The 18,882-nt window shown below is 37.4% G+C and overlaps 1 protein-coding gene across 1 annotated transcript in view; it reads right to left on the bottom strand.

The window, feature by feature from the left end:
* Window positions 1-18,468, bottom strand: part of LOC149302668 (phenylalanine--tRNA ligase, mitochondrial-like) — a 113,422-nt gene extending 94,954 nt beyond the window's left edge. Inside the window, exons 1-3 of the mRNA XM_089482302.1 lie at window positions 17,914-18,468; window positions 9,258-9,417; window positions 5,559-5,690 (exon numbers count right to left, since the gene is read on the bottom strand). Of these exons, the coding sequence (XP_089338428.1) occupies window positions 5,559-5,690; window positions 9,258-9,417; window positions 17,914-18,468 (847 nt within the window). The remainder of the gene's footprint in view (window positions 1-5,558; window positions 5,691-9,257; window positions 9,418-17,913) is intronic.
* Between the last annotated feature and the right edge of the window lie 414 nt (window positions 18,469-18,882).

Below are 18,882 nucleotides of genomic sequence, written 5' to 3'. Positions count from 1 at the left end.
ACACAATTGAAAAGAACAGCACATATTAAAAAAAATAATCAATTTTCACATTTTTTCTTCAGGCTCATAGTCCCAGCTTTTCTATTATGTACATGCGGTCTTCAGGGAATGGCTATTATTTTCTGAGCAGAACTTGTTCGTGATTTTTTTTGCTTTGTTAATTTTATGGCACATTAACAGAAATTATTATTTGACTAGCATAGTTTAGCATTCCAGTTCAAAATATTAAATTGAATTATTGATAAACCACAAGTTCCCCTTCTTTTTATGGATTAGTATTTCCTGTCTATAAGATATATTTTACAATATTAAACAATAGCTATATGTAGAAACAAAGGATTTAACAGCAGATAAGAACCATTTGGCCCATCTAGTCTGCCTATTTTTCCTAATGTAAGGGGTTTAAACTCCTATCAGTCTTTGGTCAGGTCCTACAGTAAGGAAAGCTTTATGTCTAACCCATGCTTGTTTAAATTACCTTACTGTATTAGCCTCCATCACTGCTGCTGGGAGACCATTTCATTTATACATCTAAGCCTCTGGCCTTCAACTTTTAGAACACGGCCTCTTGTTCTAAAATTGCTCCTCCTTTCAAATAAGCTTGCCTTTATTGCATTGTCTGCTTACCTTTAAGTAATCAGAAATAATTACTCCTAACGCCCCCTCTTCTGTTACTGACAGAACAATGCCACCAATAATATATTCTGCTTTAGGATTTTTATTTAACATTTATTAATATTAAACTGCAGCTGCCACACTTTCAACCATTCTTCTAATTTACCTAAGTCATTCACCATTTGCGTTGTTCCACCCGGAATGTCTACCCTGTTGCAGACCTTTGTATCATCTGTAAAAAGACCATATCATACCATTAAGACCTTCTGTAATATTATTAATATAAATATTAAATAATGCAGGTCCCAATACTGATCCTTGAAGTACTCCACTAGTAACAAGTCCTTCCTCTGAATATACACCATTAACTACAACCTTCTGTATCACCCTACCGTTGGCTTTTCCATTAAAATTTTCTGGCATCCATACCCATAGACTGCAATTTATTTATAAGTCTTCTATGAGGGACATTGTCAAATGCCTTACTAAAATCTAGATAGCTATATCAACAGTTCCTCCCTGGTCTATTATCTTAGTTATCCAGTCCAAAAAATAATTAAGCTAGTTTGACAAGATCTCCCTGTAGTGAACCTGTGCTGTTTCTGATCATGCAAACCATTTACTTAATATTTAACAATCCTATCCTTTAGCATGGTTTCCATTAACTTGCCAACTACTGATGTAAGGCTTACTTGTATATAGTTGGCTCAGTCTTCCCTACTACCTTTTTTGGGCAGTGGTACTACCGTTGCCAACTTCCAGTCATCTGGAACTACTCCCGTCATTAGTGACTGGTTAACTAGATCTGCTAGTTTTTTTGCAAGGACACATCGAAGCTCTTTTAATAATTTTGGGTGTATCCTATCAGGTCCCATTGATTTGTCTGTTTTTACTTTGGTGAGTTCAAGTAGAACCTCTTCCTCTGTAAACCCTATGTTTCTTGGCTAACAAGGGTCCCTCACCATCATCTTCCTGTGTAAAAACAGAACAGAAGCATTTATTTAAGTAGTCGGCTAGCTCTTTATAGTCATTTACATTATTCCCTTCATTTGTCTTTGGTTTAATTATTCCTGGTTTATTGTATTTACTGCATACAAGTCAACTTTTTTTTCTTAAATATAGTACTATTTAGTAGAATTTTTTTGCAATGAGCATAAATGTTTGGGTGCCTTGCTTTTAAGGGGTAGTGTTTTCCTTTTTTTTCAGGAATTGGTGAAATTACCTCACTTATTTCAGCAGAAACACTACTCATTTAGTTATTTATTTTTTTGTAGCTGGTGCCCTCCATGTACAAAGCTGCACATTGTTCAAAGCTTGGGAGTATGATTTAATTGAAGATTTTGTCCAGATTTGTGAAAACAGAAGGGATAAACAGGAGATATTCTTTATACACACAAGTTGTATGCTAGACGTGTGCATGGTGACCATTGTTTTCGAGTAATTAATTTAATTTCTTGACTTCTTGGCTCGGACAAATTTGGAAACAAAATTCAGTGCCAGCATAGTCTCTCCAGCTAAGGAAGTCTGAGCAGCAGTTGAAAGAGATCCTGTGTGATGTTAAGATTCACACCCCAAGGGAAGATGCAGTGAATGGAGTCAACGTACAACCAGATGAGCAGGACATATTGCACAGGAGGAAGAGGGGACCTCTGAGGAGCAGAAGCTAGTGGCCCAGCTGGGTGTCTAGCTTCTCTGAGCCAGCCCTGTTCTGATCAGTGTTCACTCCAACGAGAGGCCGTTGGCCTTGATCTGATTAATTTTCACTCCGAGGAGAGGCTGCTGGCCTGAGGTCTTGGCAGCAGCAACAAGTAATGCGAATCCTGGCAGGGCATAATAACCGATCAAATCCTGTTCCGAGATAAGGCTGGTCAGAAATGGTCTTCATAGAAAACTTGCGACATGGAAACAAGGCCAAGTAACTCAACTATTTGCGAAAACACAGGAACTGGGATGCAGAAAAATGGTGTGGAATATTAGGATGTGAGGACTATGGGTAATAGGAGGTTAAATGTATTCTGCATCTTGGTGATAAAAGTCTAATGCCTAGGAGGAAGTATGTTTCTGTAGAACATCCTGTAAGAGGTCAAATTAAACAACCAAATCAGGTGGTGAGAAACTGGACTATAAGTGTAGACTAGGAGTCAACTTCAGGGCAAAGGATGCCTGCTTATCATTACTGAAACCCATCCATGTCATACATATTAATATTATGCAAGTTAAACGTGTTGCCTTTTATAGTAAAAAATAGAGTTATTCTAATTGTGCCAATGTTTAGGAATTGTGTACTAATTTTCTTTTGTGATCAATTTATATATATAAATAGTGAGAAATTGTAAAGCTGTCAGAAATGCCTGCTTTTGTGCAGGTCTCCCTGCAGCTGCTTATATCCGGAATAAACTTTTATATATTCAAAGAAGTCTAGTGGTCATCACAACTTTTGATTTCCACAACAATGGTAACAGGTGTTTTAGACCTCTGAAATATTTGGCTGTAGGTGTTCCTAAAAGAATTGCTGTTTTGAAGGGAAAATGTGATTTTGATTTTTCTTGTCTTCACTTTAGCATTTTGTTACATGATAAAAATAAAATATGTTTATAAAAGCTCTTATTTTACAGCATTTTCTCACCTGCCTAAAACTTTTGCACAGTACTGTAACATTAGAATTGTGGATGTATTCAGTGCATTCCCAACTCATACAACTGGAAAAGTACAATCATCCAATTCTTATTGCAAGCAATGGTAATATGGTAATAATAGTAATCCTTATACATATCCCTCACTGAGTTATTCATGTGCTAGTAAACCATTGCCCATTTCTAAACCTGCATCAATTTGTGCCAACTGCAAGTGTGCATCAAGTAGTGCTGCTCTTCCATATACACAAAATAGTGTTCTAGGTGCTTAAGGGTCAGGTACTTTATGTGGGAGTATACTATAAACACATTCGGCATTCCACTTAGTGTGTTTCATGGTGTTAACACAAAATCATCCCACAGCATAAACAAACTGATGTTTACTGAATGAGTCACTAGCTGCTCTTTAGCTTACTAAGAAGGTTGTTTTTACTGACCTTTGATGTCTTTCTTCTTAAATGAAAAATGCATTTTCCCATTAAATACACATGTGAATATACACTGTACAAAGTATATTACTACTTGTTATGGTGTGCATATGTGTGTGTGTGTATATTGATGCTACTATTGTAAAGCAGAATTTAATCTTGTGGCTTCTTACGCAAACATGCCATTTCATAACCTTATTGTGTCTGGACAATTCATGATAAATGAGACATCACATTAAGGATTATTAATTATGTATGCCTGTGCTGTGCAGGGAAGAATATATTGAGTCACATGAGTTAGGTATTCACCTTATTTACACTGCTGAAGACCCTTTACAGTCATGGTGTTAAGAAAGTAGACAATTATGTTTAGGTCTTCATGAAATGGCTGCTTAATTATATTTCACAGCAAAATATCTTTAAACATCCAAGTATTTCTTAACATAATAGATAAAATGAGAGCTCTAGGTGCTGTGCATGTACATAATAGAGAGTACTACATATGGCCTCACAAGTGTTAAGAAGTCCTTGGGTGCAAACACTGGGCTAAACTAATGGCCATTTTTAATTATGAACAAGGTAGCAACAAAATAAATCTGCCATCTCTAGGATGTCGAGAGTCCGACACATGGGCACAGCTTATTCCCCAAAATTGTATATTCTTTTTTAATGCATATTTGATTTCATTCCACATGGACTCAAATGCAAATTGCTGCATGCATTTATTAGTTGTTGGAATTACAAAACCAGATTTCTGCCTGATTTGACTCTATGGTTGCCTGTACTGTAGCGTAACCTCAGTGGCACTGCTTTTGAAGGCAAATCAGTGGAGTACCATCCTCACCTTATGTTTCTGTGCAACTTGTGGTGTCCTGTTTGTCCATTGAATAGTACTCTATATAAATAGTAAAATATATTAATACTACCTTTAGATATTTGTGATAACAGCTTTGCAGAGGGACTAATGGTTATAAACTACCTCTAGCAATAACAGTCTGCTAGCATAATCCTGGTAGAGTCCTTGAGTTAACAGTATGTTCACTGAAGGATCACATAGCCACAAATGATATTCTGAACCTGACCTACCTTTGTTCATATTTGCTTTTAGAAATCCAAAAAGCAGATAAAACCAACATATTGTGGAATTTTCCAGCAACTTTTCTTCTATTAAGGCTGATTCCCTATGCCTGAGCTAAAATAGTTTTAGATGTATCACCTGACTTAGAGAAGGTTCAGAAATCCATAGTATGTACACAAAATATGCTGTCACATAGGTATGGAGTAAAATAATTTGTAAGCACCATCTGTTAAGCCATTTTCTTCAGACTAATTAGTGCATAAATTCATATATTCATGTTTATTTTGAATCACACAGTTTAAAAGCCCACAACTTATATTTAATTTAAATATGTGCATGCATTAAGTACGCAAATTCTGCCTACAGAGCACCTGCCATCCCAGCACCTATTGCAAATCTTCATATGGATGTGACGTTGTACTTAAAATGTTAAAACTTGGGATGTTCCATGACCTTGCTTCAAACTATATTTACATCACATACTGACTCCAACTAATGGTTAAAGGTAAAATATGTGGATAATGTATAACAATATCCTATCCATCTACATTGAGGAAACATATATAATTAAAGTGAAAACGTTAAACATGAAAGTGCTCTAGGTCTTCTTCTAGAATTAAATGTCCAACATAGAAAACCTTCTTCTGATACAACTTAGGGTTATTCAGGTCACTTATTTCCAAATAACTGCAAGTAAACCTACTTAAGCAAATTACCTCTACCTCCTATTCCTTCCAATCAGAATCATGTAGTATTTCATTTCATATTGAATATAATATTAAATGATAAAAAAAAACTTCTTACCAGAATTCACCAATGCCTGCTCCATCACACCACAACCCAAAACTTCCATCCATTCACCCTGGAATTTAATCTCCATTTCAAAAGAGGGATGTGTGAATGGAAAATAACAGTTTACCCATCGGATTTCAATTTCTAAATAGGGAACAAAACATGATTAGACCCAAGTACCAAATAGGCATTTTGTTTAGCAGTTTCCAAATACCCACAAAAATCTCATAAACACAGTTACTAAGGTTTAAGTCAATAAATCTTCAAACTGGTGGAAAACCACCCATGTCTTCTCCAATCTGAAGAGCAGTTTGTGAAACTCAGATGCTCTGTACAAGCAAATCAATCATTAAGCAAGAAAATGAAGCAAGAAAACAGCACGATATTCTGTCATTCTGTAATCATGGGAATGAATGGTGAACATGGAAAGTATTCCTTTTTTCCTAAAGAGTCACATATCACAAGTGGGTTTCTTGAACATTAAAAATGTTGTGTTTTTGTTTAAATACATTGTGCTTAATTGAATGAAAAAAATGAAATAAAGACAGATGACAGATGATTATTATTAATTATTAACTATTCATTATTACTGGAGGTATTTTTGCATTTTGCTGTGCCACCATAAATATTTTACAGTTTCCAATTGTATTCGTGGAGAAATAGGAATCGGCGGGGAGACTTGTTTATATTGAACTATACCATCTAACATAAGAATAACCAAAGTTAAAAGGGCACACTTTTGGAAATAAATCATTCAAAAAACCCTGCAATATACGATTCACAGAAATGCACTGAGGTCTTAAAGAAGTCAACAGGCTGGTTAAATAATACAAGATTGGTTTGTTTTTTTCTTTTTAATGTGGAAGACTCACAGAGTTTTGCTTTGTGCCAATCACAACCTGTAAGTCCTCCTTCCGAAACAGATATTTCAATAGAGGTGTGCCACACATTACTACACATTTTCCAGATTCTGGCCAACGTTTTATTAGATTTTCACACATGTATGAAGATGCTGTGATGAAACTTGTTTCATGGAGATAAAATCTCTTGTCTTTGGAATCCCTAAGCACAGGTCATGGCCTTCTGCACTGCATTAGATTAAAAAGAGTCTAGATCCTGAATTGAAAATTCTTAGGGAGATCTTATATAAAGGCAGTGCTTCTAAATGTGGTCTTAATGCAAGGCACCGAACATGGCATGATTAATTGGATGCACAACCATGCCATAAAAAGCAGACTGTTGAGGTATACTGAAGGGCCAGAGGTGTCACCTTCTTGTGCCAAATATTTGCAGGCAACTCAGAAAAGTAAAAGTCACAGATGAAACCATATAAAAAGAGAACACTTTATGTTAGAAATATCTTAGCGATTTGTTTACTTGTCACTAAGGATGAGCTTTCCAGATGTCTATTTTAAATCCATGACATCTCATTTTCTATTCTTTTTCAGCATCAGAATTTTTAATCATAGACTCAAATAATAAATTACTTTGAAATTCTAAGAATTGTTTGGAAGTCTGACAAACTTGTCAGAAATGTGAATAAAAATGATATACATATTTACATATAGTAAAGTCCTTGAGTTGAAATGTTAAATAACACACTTCTGGTTTAATTGTGAGTTAATATTATAACTTCCTACACAACAAAAATAGTAACAAAGTGCAGCAAACTAGTAACATCATGCTCGTGGTTTGCTGGTATCCTCCATGCTAAAAAAAATGATTAATATGAAAGAACAAGACTAAGATAATGGCGCGTGACATTTACACTTCTTCATCTATTTCATTATGCAAAATATGTCTATAATTAAGACGAGTGACAAACAACTCTTTTAATTCAGCCATAAAATTATGACCAGCCAGCTGCTTTATTGATAGCAAGGTGTACATCTTAACATGAACAAATGCAGATCTTATAACAAATCAAGTTGTGTTCTACAACTATAATCTATAATCGCCAGGAAATAAAAACTGATCGCAATAAACAATGTTAAAAAGACTTTTACTGCTGCTCGGATCACATGTTTTGTTAAGCGTTCTTTCTTCTTTTGAGCTATTAGATTTAAACAATCAAAATAGCTCCCCCACTGGAACGGTGGGGAATCCGGCCTTGCTTTTATTGAAACTACAACAGATATAAAGCAAATTCGAAAGAGAAGATGTCACTTCTGTCTCAGGTAAATCTGCCAATGTTGACAGGTTCATAGCGCATCAGCTAAAGTTTTATTCTGGTGAGACTTAAAAGAATACTTTATTTTTATGTTGCTACAAAGTATACCATTTTGTTGACTTTAAATGTGTTGTCCAGGATTTACACATTCGCTAACACACCTAACAGTAACAGGCTTTGATAGCAATGCTTGGATAATGGCAATTAAGCAAAATGTTATCTGCAGTGATTGATTTTCTTGTTTAATCATATAAGAAATAGTCAGTCATTTTATAAATAATAAAAAAACAGGAATAGACACAGAAATACCGGTATAAGCAATTAACTGTGAGTGGAAGAATTTCCAGATATTAGTCAAAGTTTCCAAAGAGATTCACTACTTTCATGAGTTGAAGATTCAGGATGTAAACCCTTTCTTCAAACCATGCGTCCTTATTATAATATTTGCCATATAATTGTTATGGTATGTTAATAACCTTGGGTTCAACAAACATCACATGTTATTACCAAATGTTCCAAGCATCCTTTTCTACCTGCACATTCCCATTTTCCACTATCCAAACCACTCATGTCTTGTATACCATCACTGCAGAGAGTAATCATTATTCTTACAAATAAGTCATATCATGATTCATAAAGCTGGGGATGAGATAAAGGTAAACAAAATAATAAGCCTTATGCATTTGGTGTCAAATGGTACTTAATCATAGGCATATTGGCTCCTCTTCTCAGGCAATTGGTCTTTACAAGGTGGATGGTTAGTTTGTGAGATGTTTTGATAGCTACGTACGTATACCAGTTGTTTTTATTAACCAGTCCTGTATCATTAACTCATGCTTTTGCATGTTATAGTCATGCAAATGTCATGCGTTTTCCTCAGGATACCAAGCCCCTCAGAAAGTAGGATCATAATATTGAACACTACAAACCGTGCATTAATATATATGACAGAGTGTAGTTATGTGTGGCAGTTTGTGTGAAGTATGATAATGCATGTACAAGGGCATTGGTGTGGGAATAGGAGAATCACTGATGGCACTGAAGACTCTTCAATGGGGTCTGCTGGGAAGCTCAGTATTGCATATTCACTGCCAGTACAAAAATGAAATACTGTACAAAGGTTATTTTAATATTAGAACATAAAGTACTGTGACTTCTACATTCTCTTTGTACTGGCAATTATTACTTGTAGCTTTGATGTTTTATCTTTTTAAATTGTAATCTTCTAAACTCTTTGTCTTCCAATCTGAGATGCTATGTTCTTATGACGGCCAAAGGAGGTGAATGGGGAAGGCTTTGTCCACTTTGACCAATCAACCCCAAAATCCTATGACCCACACAAAAACGTTTTAATACATAGTAATTTAGAATGAAAAAAGGTCCATCAAGTTTTTAATTTTAAAATCCAAACTGCCAGTGGTCTCTATGCCTTAATCCTGTCGTACATATATACAAGCTTCAAAGGGCATCCTTGTACTTTACAGCATACCATTAATTTAACAAAAAATTTCCATTCAGAACATAGTGAAGAGCTTACATACCATCACCAAATAGATGAGCCATAAGTTTAGAAAGCGTATTCTTCAACTGGAATTCGACCAGCTTCACGGCTTCCAGGGTATGGCTCTCCTGTTTGGTAGCCGTGCGAAATCCTTGTTCAAACAATTGGCAAGAATCTTTGTTTTCCACTCCAGCAAACAACTATATCAAGAGAAAAGCTGGGTCAGTTTTTTAAGGGACATACTGCTTAAACATCTGCATTAAGCTTCAGACACCATTAATCTTTTGATTATCATATTATCATATCATTATAAACAAATAATGTACAGAACTGACATTTCTAGTAACAGCTGAACCATGCGTATGAAAGCTGTAAGTAAGATGAAATAAACAAACGGGAGTTGTTAAAATGAATCAGAAATATGGAAAACAGGATTGCATTTCAAAACTCCTAATTTCAGATGAATGCACTAAGGCTCCAGACTGCTACTCCCACTTCTTTGGAAAATCAGACTTTTTCTTTTTACCACTGATATGCATACACAATATGGTTGAGCAGTATTCTACTCATTCTGCGACTGCAAGTAAATGATCAGATAATGAAGTCTTTATTACAAGCGCTGCGTATTGTACTTTCACTGAGCGGTTGTCATTTCTTTGGCAGTTGCCTACAACAGGACCCGGTGGGGGAGTGCTGGATTAAGAAAGTCTACAGCATGACCTGGGATGGGTGAAGCTTCAAGGGAGAGTTGGTTTAGGAGCTGGGCAAGGTCAGCATAGATTGCAGTGGTAAACAGTGTATTGTTCAGGAAAGCAGCACTAATTTAATTTATACGGCATTAATGCATCTGATTGTTATGCTTACATACCTGACACCCACTATAGCTAAGAAGTTAGTGTTTTCAGCATATTGAATCGTGCAGTTTCTTATTTCAGGTCCATCTGTTGTTAAAACAAAATATGACTATGTCTAAAAACTGGACGAAACGCGTCAGGTGGTGTTCTTAGAGCATATGAAGTTGTTGGCGTAATCATTCTATTGAATATTGAAAATTATGTGACGATAATAAAGAAGTGATTTCGGTCCCAGTTCCGCTTTATATGTCTGTAATGTGAAATATTCTTTGAAAATCTTTGGACTTTTTTGTGAGGTTATTGTGAACTAATTCTTAAGTATTGTACACCATTTCTATTCTACTAGTATTTGCAATCATTAAAAGATATAATATAATAACTGATTGTAAAATCTTATATCAATACAAAGTATGCCGAAACCATCAACACCAACTTAAGTAAAATTCACTTTGGAGTTCATTGGGCGAGGATTCCAATGCCATTTATCACGTGCAAGTTGGAGCATGGTTTCCCAATTCATCCCTGACAATTTTCCTCTCCCTTACCTCTGTCTATTGTTTTGTTGAAACTTGCCATAATCTGTATTTCTTTGTATCTTCTAACAAAGTCATTTAGATTTAGGAGGCCACCAATATCTTTAATATAAAGTATTATGGGGTTATTATGTAAGAATAACCAAAACAGGGGCCAGAGGATTAAAAACATTACACCAGCATAGGGAACAAGCATATGTTGAATTAGATTTAAGAAAAAATCACAGAAATGAAACGGCTTCATGTGAGATTTGGGCGGTTTTGTTCCAGCTAGATAAATTTGATCAAAAGTCTTGATTTAAATAACAATTCTAAATTATTTATACAAAGTCATTTTTCTGCCAGCTCTCATGGGGCAGAAGAAACATGAACAAATCATTACTTTTAGAAAACTGAATGCAAACAGGACAGCCAGTGCAAGAGGAACATTTATATCCTAGACTGTGACAAATGAACAACAGTCATGCTCCTTTGGGAAGCATGAGAATAGAAAAGGCTTTATACTGACATTCAGAAGGCCATGTACCATAAGCAGCTTTTTAAATACTTTCCTTGCTTTGGAGATCGATTCAATATATTGTTTTCATAGAAATAAAATAAAATGAGTTTTCCTGACCCCTTACTAGGCACCCAGTAACATTTAAAATGGCCAAAAGGCAGTTTTGTTTTAGGGGTGAGATCAGGTGTGATAGGGTCATTGTTTTAACAATACTTTTTATGACACTTGGTGTCCTACTGATACCTATTTATGTAACCAAGCCAGTTACAAGAATAATGTAGTTTATTTACACAAAAAACCCAGTATTCCTGCTGTTTGTACACACATTAGGGCTGTGGAACACTGCAATATATTCATTCCCACCAAACATTCTAAACTCCTGAAAAAGAGGGCCATTAGGAGAGAACAAGGACAGAGGGACTGGGTCCCAAGAAGGGACTGTCTGTGTAACAAGTGTCACTTGGGATGTATCAGTTTGGTGGTGGGGGGCAGGCTGCTTTGTAGAACACACTGTGTCTCCTATGGAACTATGGCCAAGAGAGAGAAGTCAAGCAACAAAGTTTAAAATTATGCTAGCTTGGCCAAATGCCAAGCATATTTACTGTGTTCTTAGTGTTCCCTGTTTTACATTTAACAAACTAAATACGATTTTTAAATGACTTTGTTAAATTCTTATTAACTCTCAGGAGTTAGGAAATACAATTACAAAGTGTAGACCTTTGAACAGTGTTTTGGAAGATGTATTAAGTATTCAAATCCTTTTAAGCTGTAAGAAATATAAATCACAAAACTGTAAAAAAAAAACATTTAAAAAAATATAATAATAATAATAAAATCATTGGCAGTCACACTGCTGTGACATTTTCTTATATCCGATCAGTAACCTCAAAAATGTTGATGCCACATTATTTTCACTGTATTCTGTGATACTCTGTTCCACAATAATTCCTAGCATTGGTCAAAACCAGGCAAGGAAAAAAATCAAATAAATAATTGGATCTATTCACTGAGGTTCAATTTGTCAGTCAAGTTACAAAGGTACCAAAAGCATTACACATAGATAAACTGGCTAATACAAACAATAGTTCTTTTTACAAAAAGTCTCCTGTCGAACTGGGCCAATTTAAACTCAACTTCTGTCAAGCTTTTTTTTTCTTCCCCAGTGAGATGTTTTTATTTTCACATATTACCCAACCTGGCATCTAGGGTTTATCGAGCCTTGCCAACATACTAACATACATAAATAACACTAACATACATTTACACACTCAGTAACCATACAGTAACAGAAACACTCTAACATCTTATGCTCACAAACACTAACACACTACAGTAACATACAAACACACACGCTAACATTCTACGCTCATGTACACACATGCTAACACTATACACTAATACACACACTCACTCATGGTAATGCCATATTGTAATGTAAAGAACACCATACATGCTACCACCTTACTCGTATACACATGCACACACACTGGCTAACAATATACATTTATAAAAATGCACACTCTAACACTATAGACACAAACACACTGAATCTAGCACTACGCTACAGTAAATATACTGACTCTGGCACTATACATTTAACCACACACACACACACATACTGATACTACAGTACACACACCCAGACTGACTCCAGCACTATACATATACAGACTGACTCCATTCTGCCATCGTGCATCCGTCACACTATGCTTTCCTGCGAGTGCACAGTGGAGTGACATGGGGCACCCTAACAGCATTCGCTACACCAAACTCCTTATGGCAGCCCTGCAAAATCCTGGTTTGTCAAGCCCTGACCTAAACTGTAGTTGAATTAACATTGTTAGAAGAATTAAATTCAAAATACTAACTCTATCCTACAAAGCTCTCACTAACGTCACTCCCTTCTGCCTATCCTCTCTCATCAGCAAATATGCTCCAGCCTGCCCTCTAAGATCCAACAATGACCTGCTCCTCGCATCTTCATTTATCACCTCCTCCCACGCCCGCCTACAGGACTTCTCTCGCGCAGCACCAACCCTCTGGAACTCTCTCCCTCCTTCAAACGCTCCCTAAAAACGTTTCTCTTCAAGGAAGCCAACCACTGACAAACATCCAAACTTCCCTCTCACCCACTTACAACCCTTATCCCGCCCTACATTAACATCATTCACTACCACGCAGTCCTCACCCCTTATCCACCTAGATTGTAAGTTCCTGCGGCCCTCCATTCCTCTTGTATCTGTATGTCAATTGCTGTATTGTACTTGTCATAATCTGTAAAATTTTCATCTTGTACAGCGCTGCGGAATCTGTCGGTGCTTTATAAAGTATAATAATAATAAACACTTAACCCCTTAATGACAAAATGCATTGTTTTCAATGGGTTTAGGGACCGCCCACTGTCCTTAAGGGGTTAAATGGCTTAATAATTCATCTGATAAAGCAGGACTCACATTGGTGTTGTAATATTTGATTTGTTATTGCAGTAATTCTGTTTTTTTCAGCTGTTATCCCTCCAGAGTCATCAACTCCATCTCCACAATTTTTTTTATTTTTTTTTTTGAAGATCTGTAGTCAAAATTTTGGTGTGTATAGTACTAATATGTATTCATTTAAACAGCAGCGGTGCTCATGGCAACGGCACAGACCAATTAAATAATAAGCGCCTGACAAATAAAACCTACTTTACTTTTATACATAATAATTTTGCTTGTGTAATTGAAGGTTTTTTTTTTAAAGATCTTACAGATAGAAAAAGATCCGGAATTTCCTACAAAGTGCGCAATCTTAATTATAACGTCAAAACCTGTGACAATTTTAGCATTTGGCCTGAGAATTGCTCAGATTCTGCTTTAATAAGTTTGACCTTTAATTAAGTTTAATTTGCTTGTTTTTAAAATAATACTAATTAATTGAATATTGAAATTGAAAACCAGCCTTTAGCCATTCAAGTTATATTACTGTCTCATAAATCAGACCATCACCATAATTTCAGCCTGCTGGGTCTGTGGGAACACCGATGGAGAGGGGTTTGCTGGTGACCTTGCTAACTTTTGTCAATTACTATGGTGGAGAAGACGACCAGATACAGGCAGCATTGCAGCCACAGTTTCAAGAGGGGTATAATAAGTACCCCCTAAATCAGTATGTATTACACCCAAGATTTTACATTATGTGACACAACTGTTAAACTGATAAAGGTACTTATTTCTGGAGCACATATTTTGTGGGCATCCTTGCTAGTGGTGTCTATCACACCAAATGTACACTCAATCTACACTCACTGGCCACTTTATTAAGTACACCTTAATTGCCAATAACATGGCAGCAACTCAATGCATTTAGGCATGTAGACATGGTCAGGACAACTTGCTGAAGAAGTTTAAACTGAGCACCAGACGGCTAGTCTGAGTATTTCAGAAACTTCTGATCTACTGGGATTTTCACAAACAACCATCTATAGGGTTTACAGAGAATGATCCGAAAAAGAGAAAATATCCAGTGAGCGGAAGTTGTGTGGACGAAAATGCCTTGTTGATGTCAGAGGATAATGGGCAGACTGGTTCGAGGTGACAGAAAGGCAACAGTAACTCAAATAACCACTTGTTACAACCAAGATATGCAGAATACCATCTCTGAATGCACAACACGTTGAACCTTGAAGCAGATGGGCTACAGCAGCAGAAGACCACACCGGGTACCAATCCTTTCAGCTAAGAACAGGAAACTGAGGCTAAAATTCACACAGACTCACCAAAACTGGACAATGTAAGACTGGAAGAATGTTGCCTGGTCTGATGAGTCTTGATTTCAGCTACAACATTCAGATGGCAGGGTCGGACTTTGGTGTAAATAACATGAAAGCATGGATCCATCCTGCCTGGTATAAACGGTTCAGGCTGCTGGTGGTGGTGTAATGATGTGAGGGACATGTTCTTGGAACACATTGGGCCCCTTAGTACCAATTGAGCATTGTTTAAACACGACAGCCTACCTAAGTATTTTTGCTGACCATGTCCATCCCTTTACGACCACAGTGTACCAATCTTCTGATGGCTACTCCAAGCAGGATAATGCACCATGTCACAAAGCTCATATAATCTCAAACTGGTTTCTTGAATATGACAATGAGTTCACTGTACTCCAATGGCCTCCACAGTCACCAGATCTCAATCCAATAGAGCACCTTTGGGATGTGGTGGAACGGGAGATTCACATCATGGATGTGCAGCCGACAAATATGCAACAACTGGGTGATGCCACCATGTACAGTGGATATAAAAAGTCTACACACCTCTGTTAAAATGCCAGGTTCCTTTGATTTTAAAGAATGAGACAAAGGTAAATTATGTCAGAACTTTTTCCACCCTTAATGTAACCTATAACATGAACAATTCAATTGCCAAACAAGCTGAAATCTTTGAGGGGGAAAAAATAATAAAAACAGTCTCACAATAACCTGGTTGCATAAGTGTGCACACCCTTAAACTAATACTTTGTTGAAACACCTTTGGATATTATTACAGCAATCAGTCTTTTTGGGTAGGAGTCTTTTAGCATGGCACATCTTGACCTGACAATATTTGCCAACTCTTTGCAAAAGCACTCCAAATCTGTCAGATTGTGAGGACATCTCCTGTGCGCAGCCCTCTTCAGATCACCCCACAGATGTTCAATTGGATTCAGGTCTGGGCTCTGGCTGGGCCATTCCAAAACATTAATCTTCTTCTGGTGAAGCCATGCTTTTGTGGATTTGGATGTGTGCCTTTGGGTTGCTGTCGTGCCGAAAGGTGAACTTACTCTTCATCTTCCTAACCCTGAAGGTTTTGTGCCAAAATTGCCTGGTATTCCCTCCAGGCCCCGGTTCCAGCTGAAGAAAAACAGCCCCAAAGCATGATGCTGCCACCATCATGCTTCACTGTGGGTATGGTGTTCTTTGGGTGATGTGCCGTGTTGTTTTTGCGCCAAACATACCTTTTGGAATTATGGCCAAAAAGTTCAACCTTGTTTTCATCAGAATATAACACATTTTCCCACATGGTTTTGGGGGACCTGATGTTTTCTTTGTAAGAAAAAGCTTCCGTCTTCCCACCCTACCTCATAGCCCATTCATATGAAGAATACGGGAGATTGTTGTCACATGTAGCACACAGCCAGTACTGGCCAGAAACTCCTGCAGTTCTTTTAATGTTGCAGTAGGCCTCTTGTAAGCCTCCTGACCAGTTTTCTGCTCGTCTTTTCATCAATTTCAATGTCCAGTTCTTGATAATGTCTATGTTGTGCCATATTGTCTCCACTTGATGATTACTGTCTTCACTGTGTTCCATGATATAGCTAATGCTTTGGAAATTATTTTGTACCCTTCACCTGACTGGTCTCTTTCAACATCAAGATCCCTCTGATGCTTTGGAAGCTCTCTGCGGACCATGGCTTTTGCTCTGAGATCCAACTAAGCAAATGTCAGGTAAATCCTACTAGAACAGCTGAACTTTATTTGTGATTAATCAGAGTCACTTTAAATGATGGCAGGTGTGTAATGACTTTTAACATGGGTTTGAATGTGATTGGTTAATTCTGAACACAGCCACAGCCCCAGTTATAAGAGGCTGTGCCGGTTTGAGGGTTTTTTTAATATAATTTTCCCCCTCAAAGATTTCAGTTTGTTTTGCAATTGAATTGTTCACTGTATAGGTCTTTGTCTCATTCTGTAAAATCACAAGAACCTGGCATTTTAGAGTGTTCCAATTTTCAGGCATAGTTCTGCTGTCCCACCAAGCTGCTGGCAATCACGGGCCAGTTTGCATCATATCAGTGCTCCCATACAGTCTCCTTGTGAAACGCTGAAGCTATGCATATCCAGGTCATATCCAGGTGTGAAGTAAAGTGAACCAGATAGCGGCCACATCACAGAACTGATCTCCCATTGACAGGATCTGATGACTACTTCATAGGACAAAGTCTCAGAATCCGGCCCTCAATTGGAACAGTCCTGAGGTATTAGCACACATTTTAAGGCAGTGCTCATTTTGGGCCAGCAGCAATCAAGATAGGCAGCAGAGCTAGTGGAGTTGGACATGCCAACTTGCATAAGTAGATGTACAACACAATGTTAAATGATCCCTGCAGGAATATTAAGGCTGCTAGCACAGTGTGAGGCTGCGAGGTGTGGGGATGTTGCATGTGTCTCTTGGGTAACTGTGTGATGGGGTATGAGTATGAGTGTGTAATTAAAGGGAAGTGAGTGTACATTAATGTGAAAGTGCATCGGCATGAATCTGTATTGGTGTACTGAAGTGTGTAATGTATAAGCATGCCACCCACAAATCTCTCACGTCTCACTCAATCTCATTCTCGTCCACGTCTCTCACGTTCTCTAAATGTTTCTCTACCTTCTCGGTCAACCACTTCCTCTTCTGTCTTCTCCCTTCTCTTCAATCATCAACCTGTTGTCTCTGTTCACATCATCCACGGACATAATCTGGCTGGAAGTTCTGCCAAAATGGCAGCACTAGAGCAGCCATCCCTCAAATTATGGGAGAAGACATCACCGCAAGCGGCGCCATATTGCCCTGAGTTGAAACGTGGGCAAAAAGACGGCGTTTGTGGTGGTGTCCTCTCCCATTATTGGAGGATTGGGGAGAAGACGTCACTGCAGGCACCATCATTTTGGGTTACTGTATTGCTTTAACACATTGTAGGTGCCATCATAAATGTTTCTACCAATTACAAGCATTTTCATAATTTAAAACTGGCTACCACTGTACCGCTGGCTGAGAAACGCCACAGTAACATCTATGTTAGCAGCTTTACCTCATGGTTGGAGAAGAGACAAACACCTTCCATCTGATGAAACACAGGGTAATGACTTCTGTCAATCTCGTCTCTGCGATAAACATCTCCCACAGCCAGGAACGCGTCCAGCCCTGAGTGAATCAGATCCCACTGATGGGCAGAAGTGTGAGCACGTAGCATATGAGTATGATTCAGGTAGTAATTGTCTCCCTTTTTCCTGCTGGGATGGTCCAATGGGATAAGTAAACTATCAAAATTTTGCTGTGTGTTGACAACGGGGCATAGGTCATCATAGACAGAAAACCGAGGATTTCCAAAGCGCCCTATGTATTGTTTATAGAAATGTTCCTTTATTCTCTCTTTTATTAGCCATAAAGGATGATACTTCTGACTGTGCAAGTTCTTCCCAACTTTAGAAAGGATTTTACTAGTAACAGTGGTATAACCATCTATGGGGTAACAGTGGCCAAGTACTTCCATTGTGTCAGATGTTCTAAAAGTGGAGGGATTATCAAAGGTTATTCTCCTTACAGAGCCATGATTTAAACGCCTTGTGAGGGTGGGATTGTGCATCTTCTTGCATCCAGAAACTGTAGAATATTGAATGACAGTCTGTATTGGCCTTACTGTTCCTGAAAGAATAAAGGTATAATAGCAGTTTGAGACTCATATACAGTTTCAAAATTACAGCAGGGTAGGATAAAAAATATCACATTATTTTCCATATGCCCTATAAGATTGTTTAAATATAACAAAATCTAGTGTTTTCTTATATAAACAAGTACCGATTTCTCAGGAAGGTTCAATATATTATAAAAATATATATATAACTTTGTGCGGGTTCCACATGTCATCTTTCCTGAAGAAGTAAGAGCAAAACCTTTAATATATTCTACCTACTATACCTGGTGTTAGGAAACAATTACTGTAAATGTTTATTCATTCTGTAGTGAATGTTTTATTTCCTTATTACCCAATTAAAATACC

The sequence above is a fragment of the Sceloporus occidentalis genome, unplaced genomic scaffold, assembly GCF_023333645.1.
Source record: "Sceloporus occidentalis isolate IW3139 unplaced genomic scaffold, rSceOcc1.0.p SCAF_18, whole genome shotgun sequence".
In the NCBI taxonomy this organism is placed as follows: Eukaryota; Metazoa; Chordata; class Lepidosauria; order Squamata; family Phrynosomatidae; genus Sceloporus; species Sceloporus occidentalis.
This window is presented reverse-complemented; position numbering and strand designations above follow the sequence as displayed.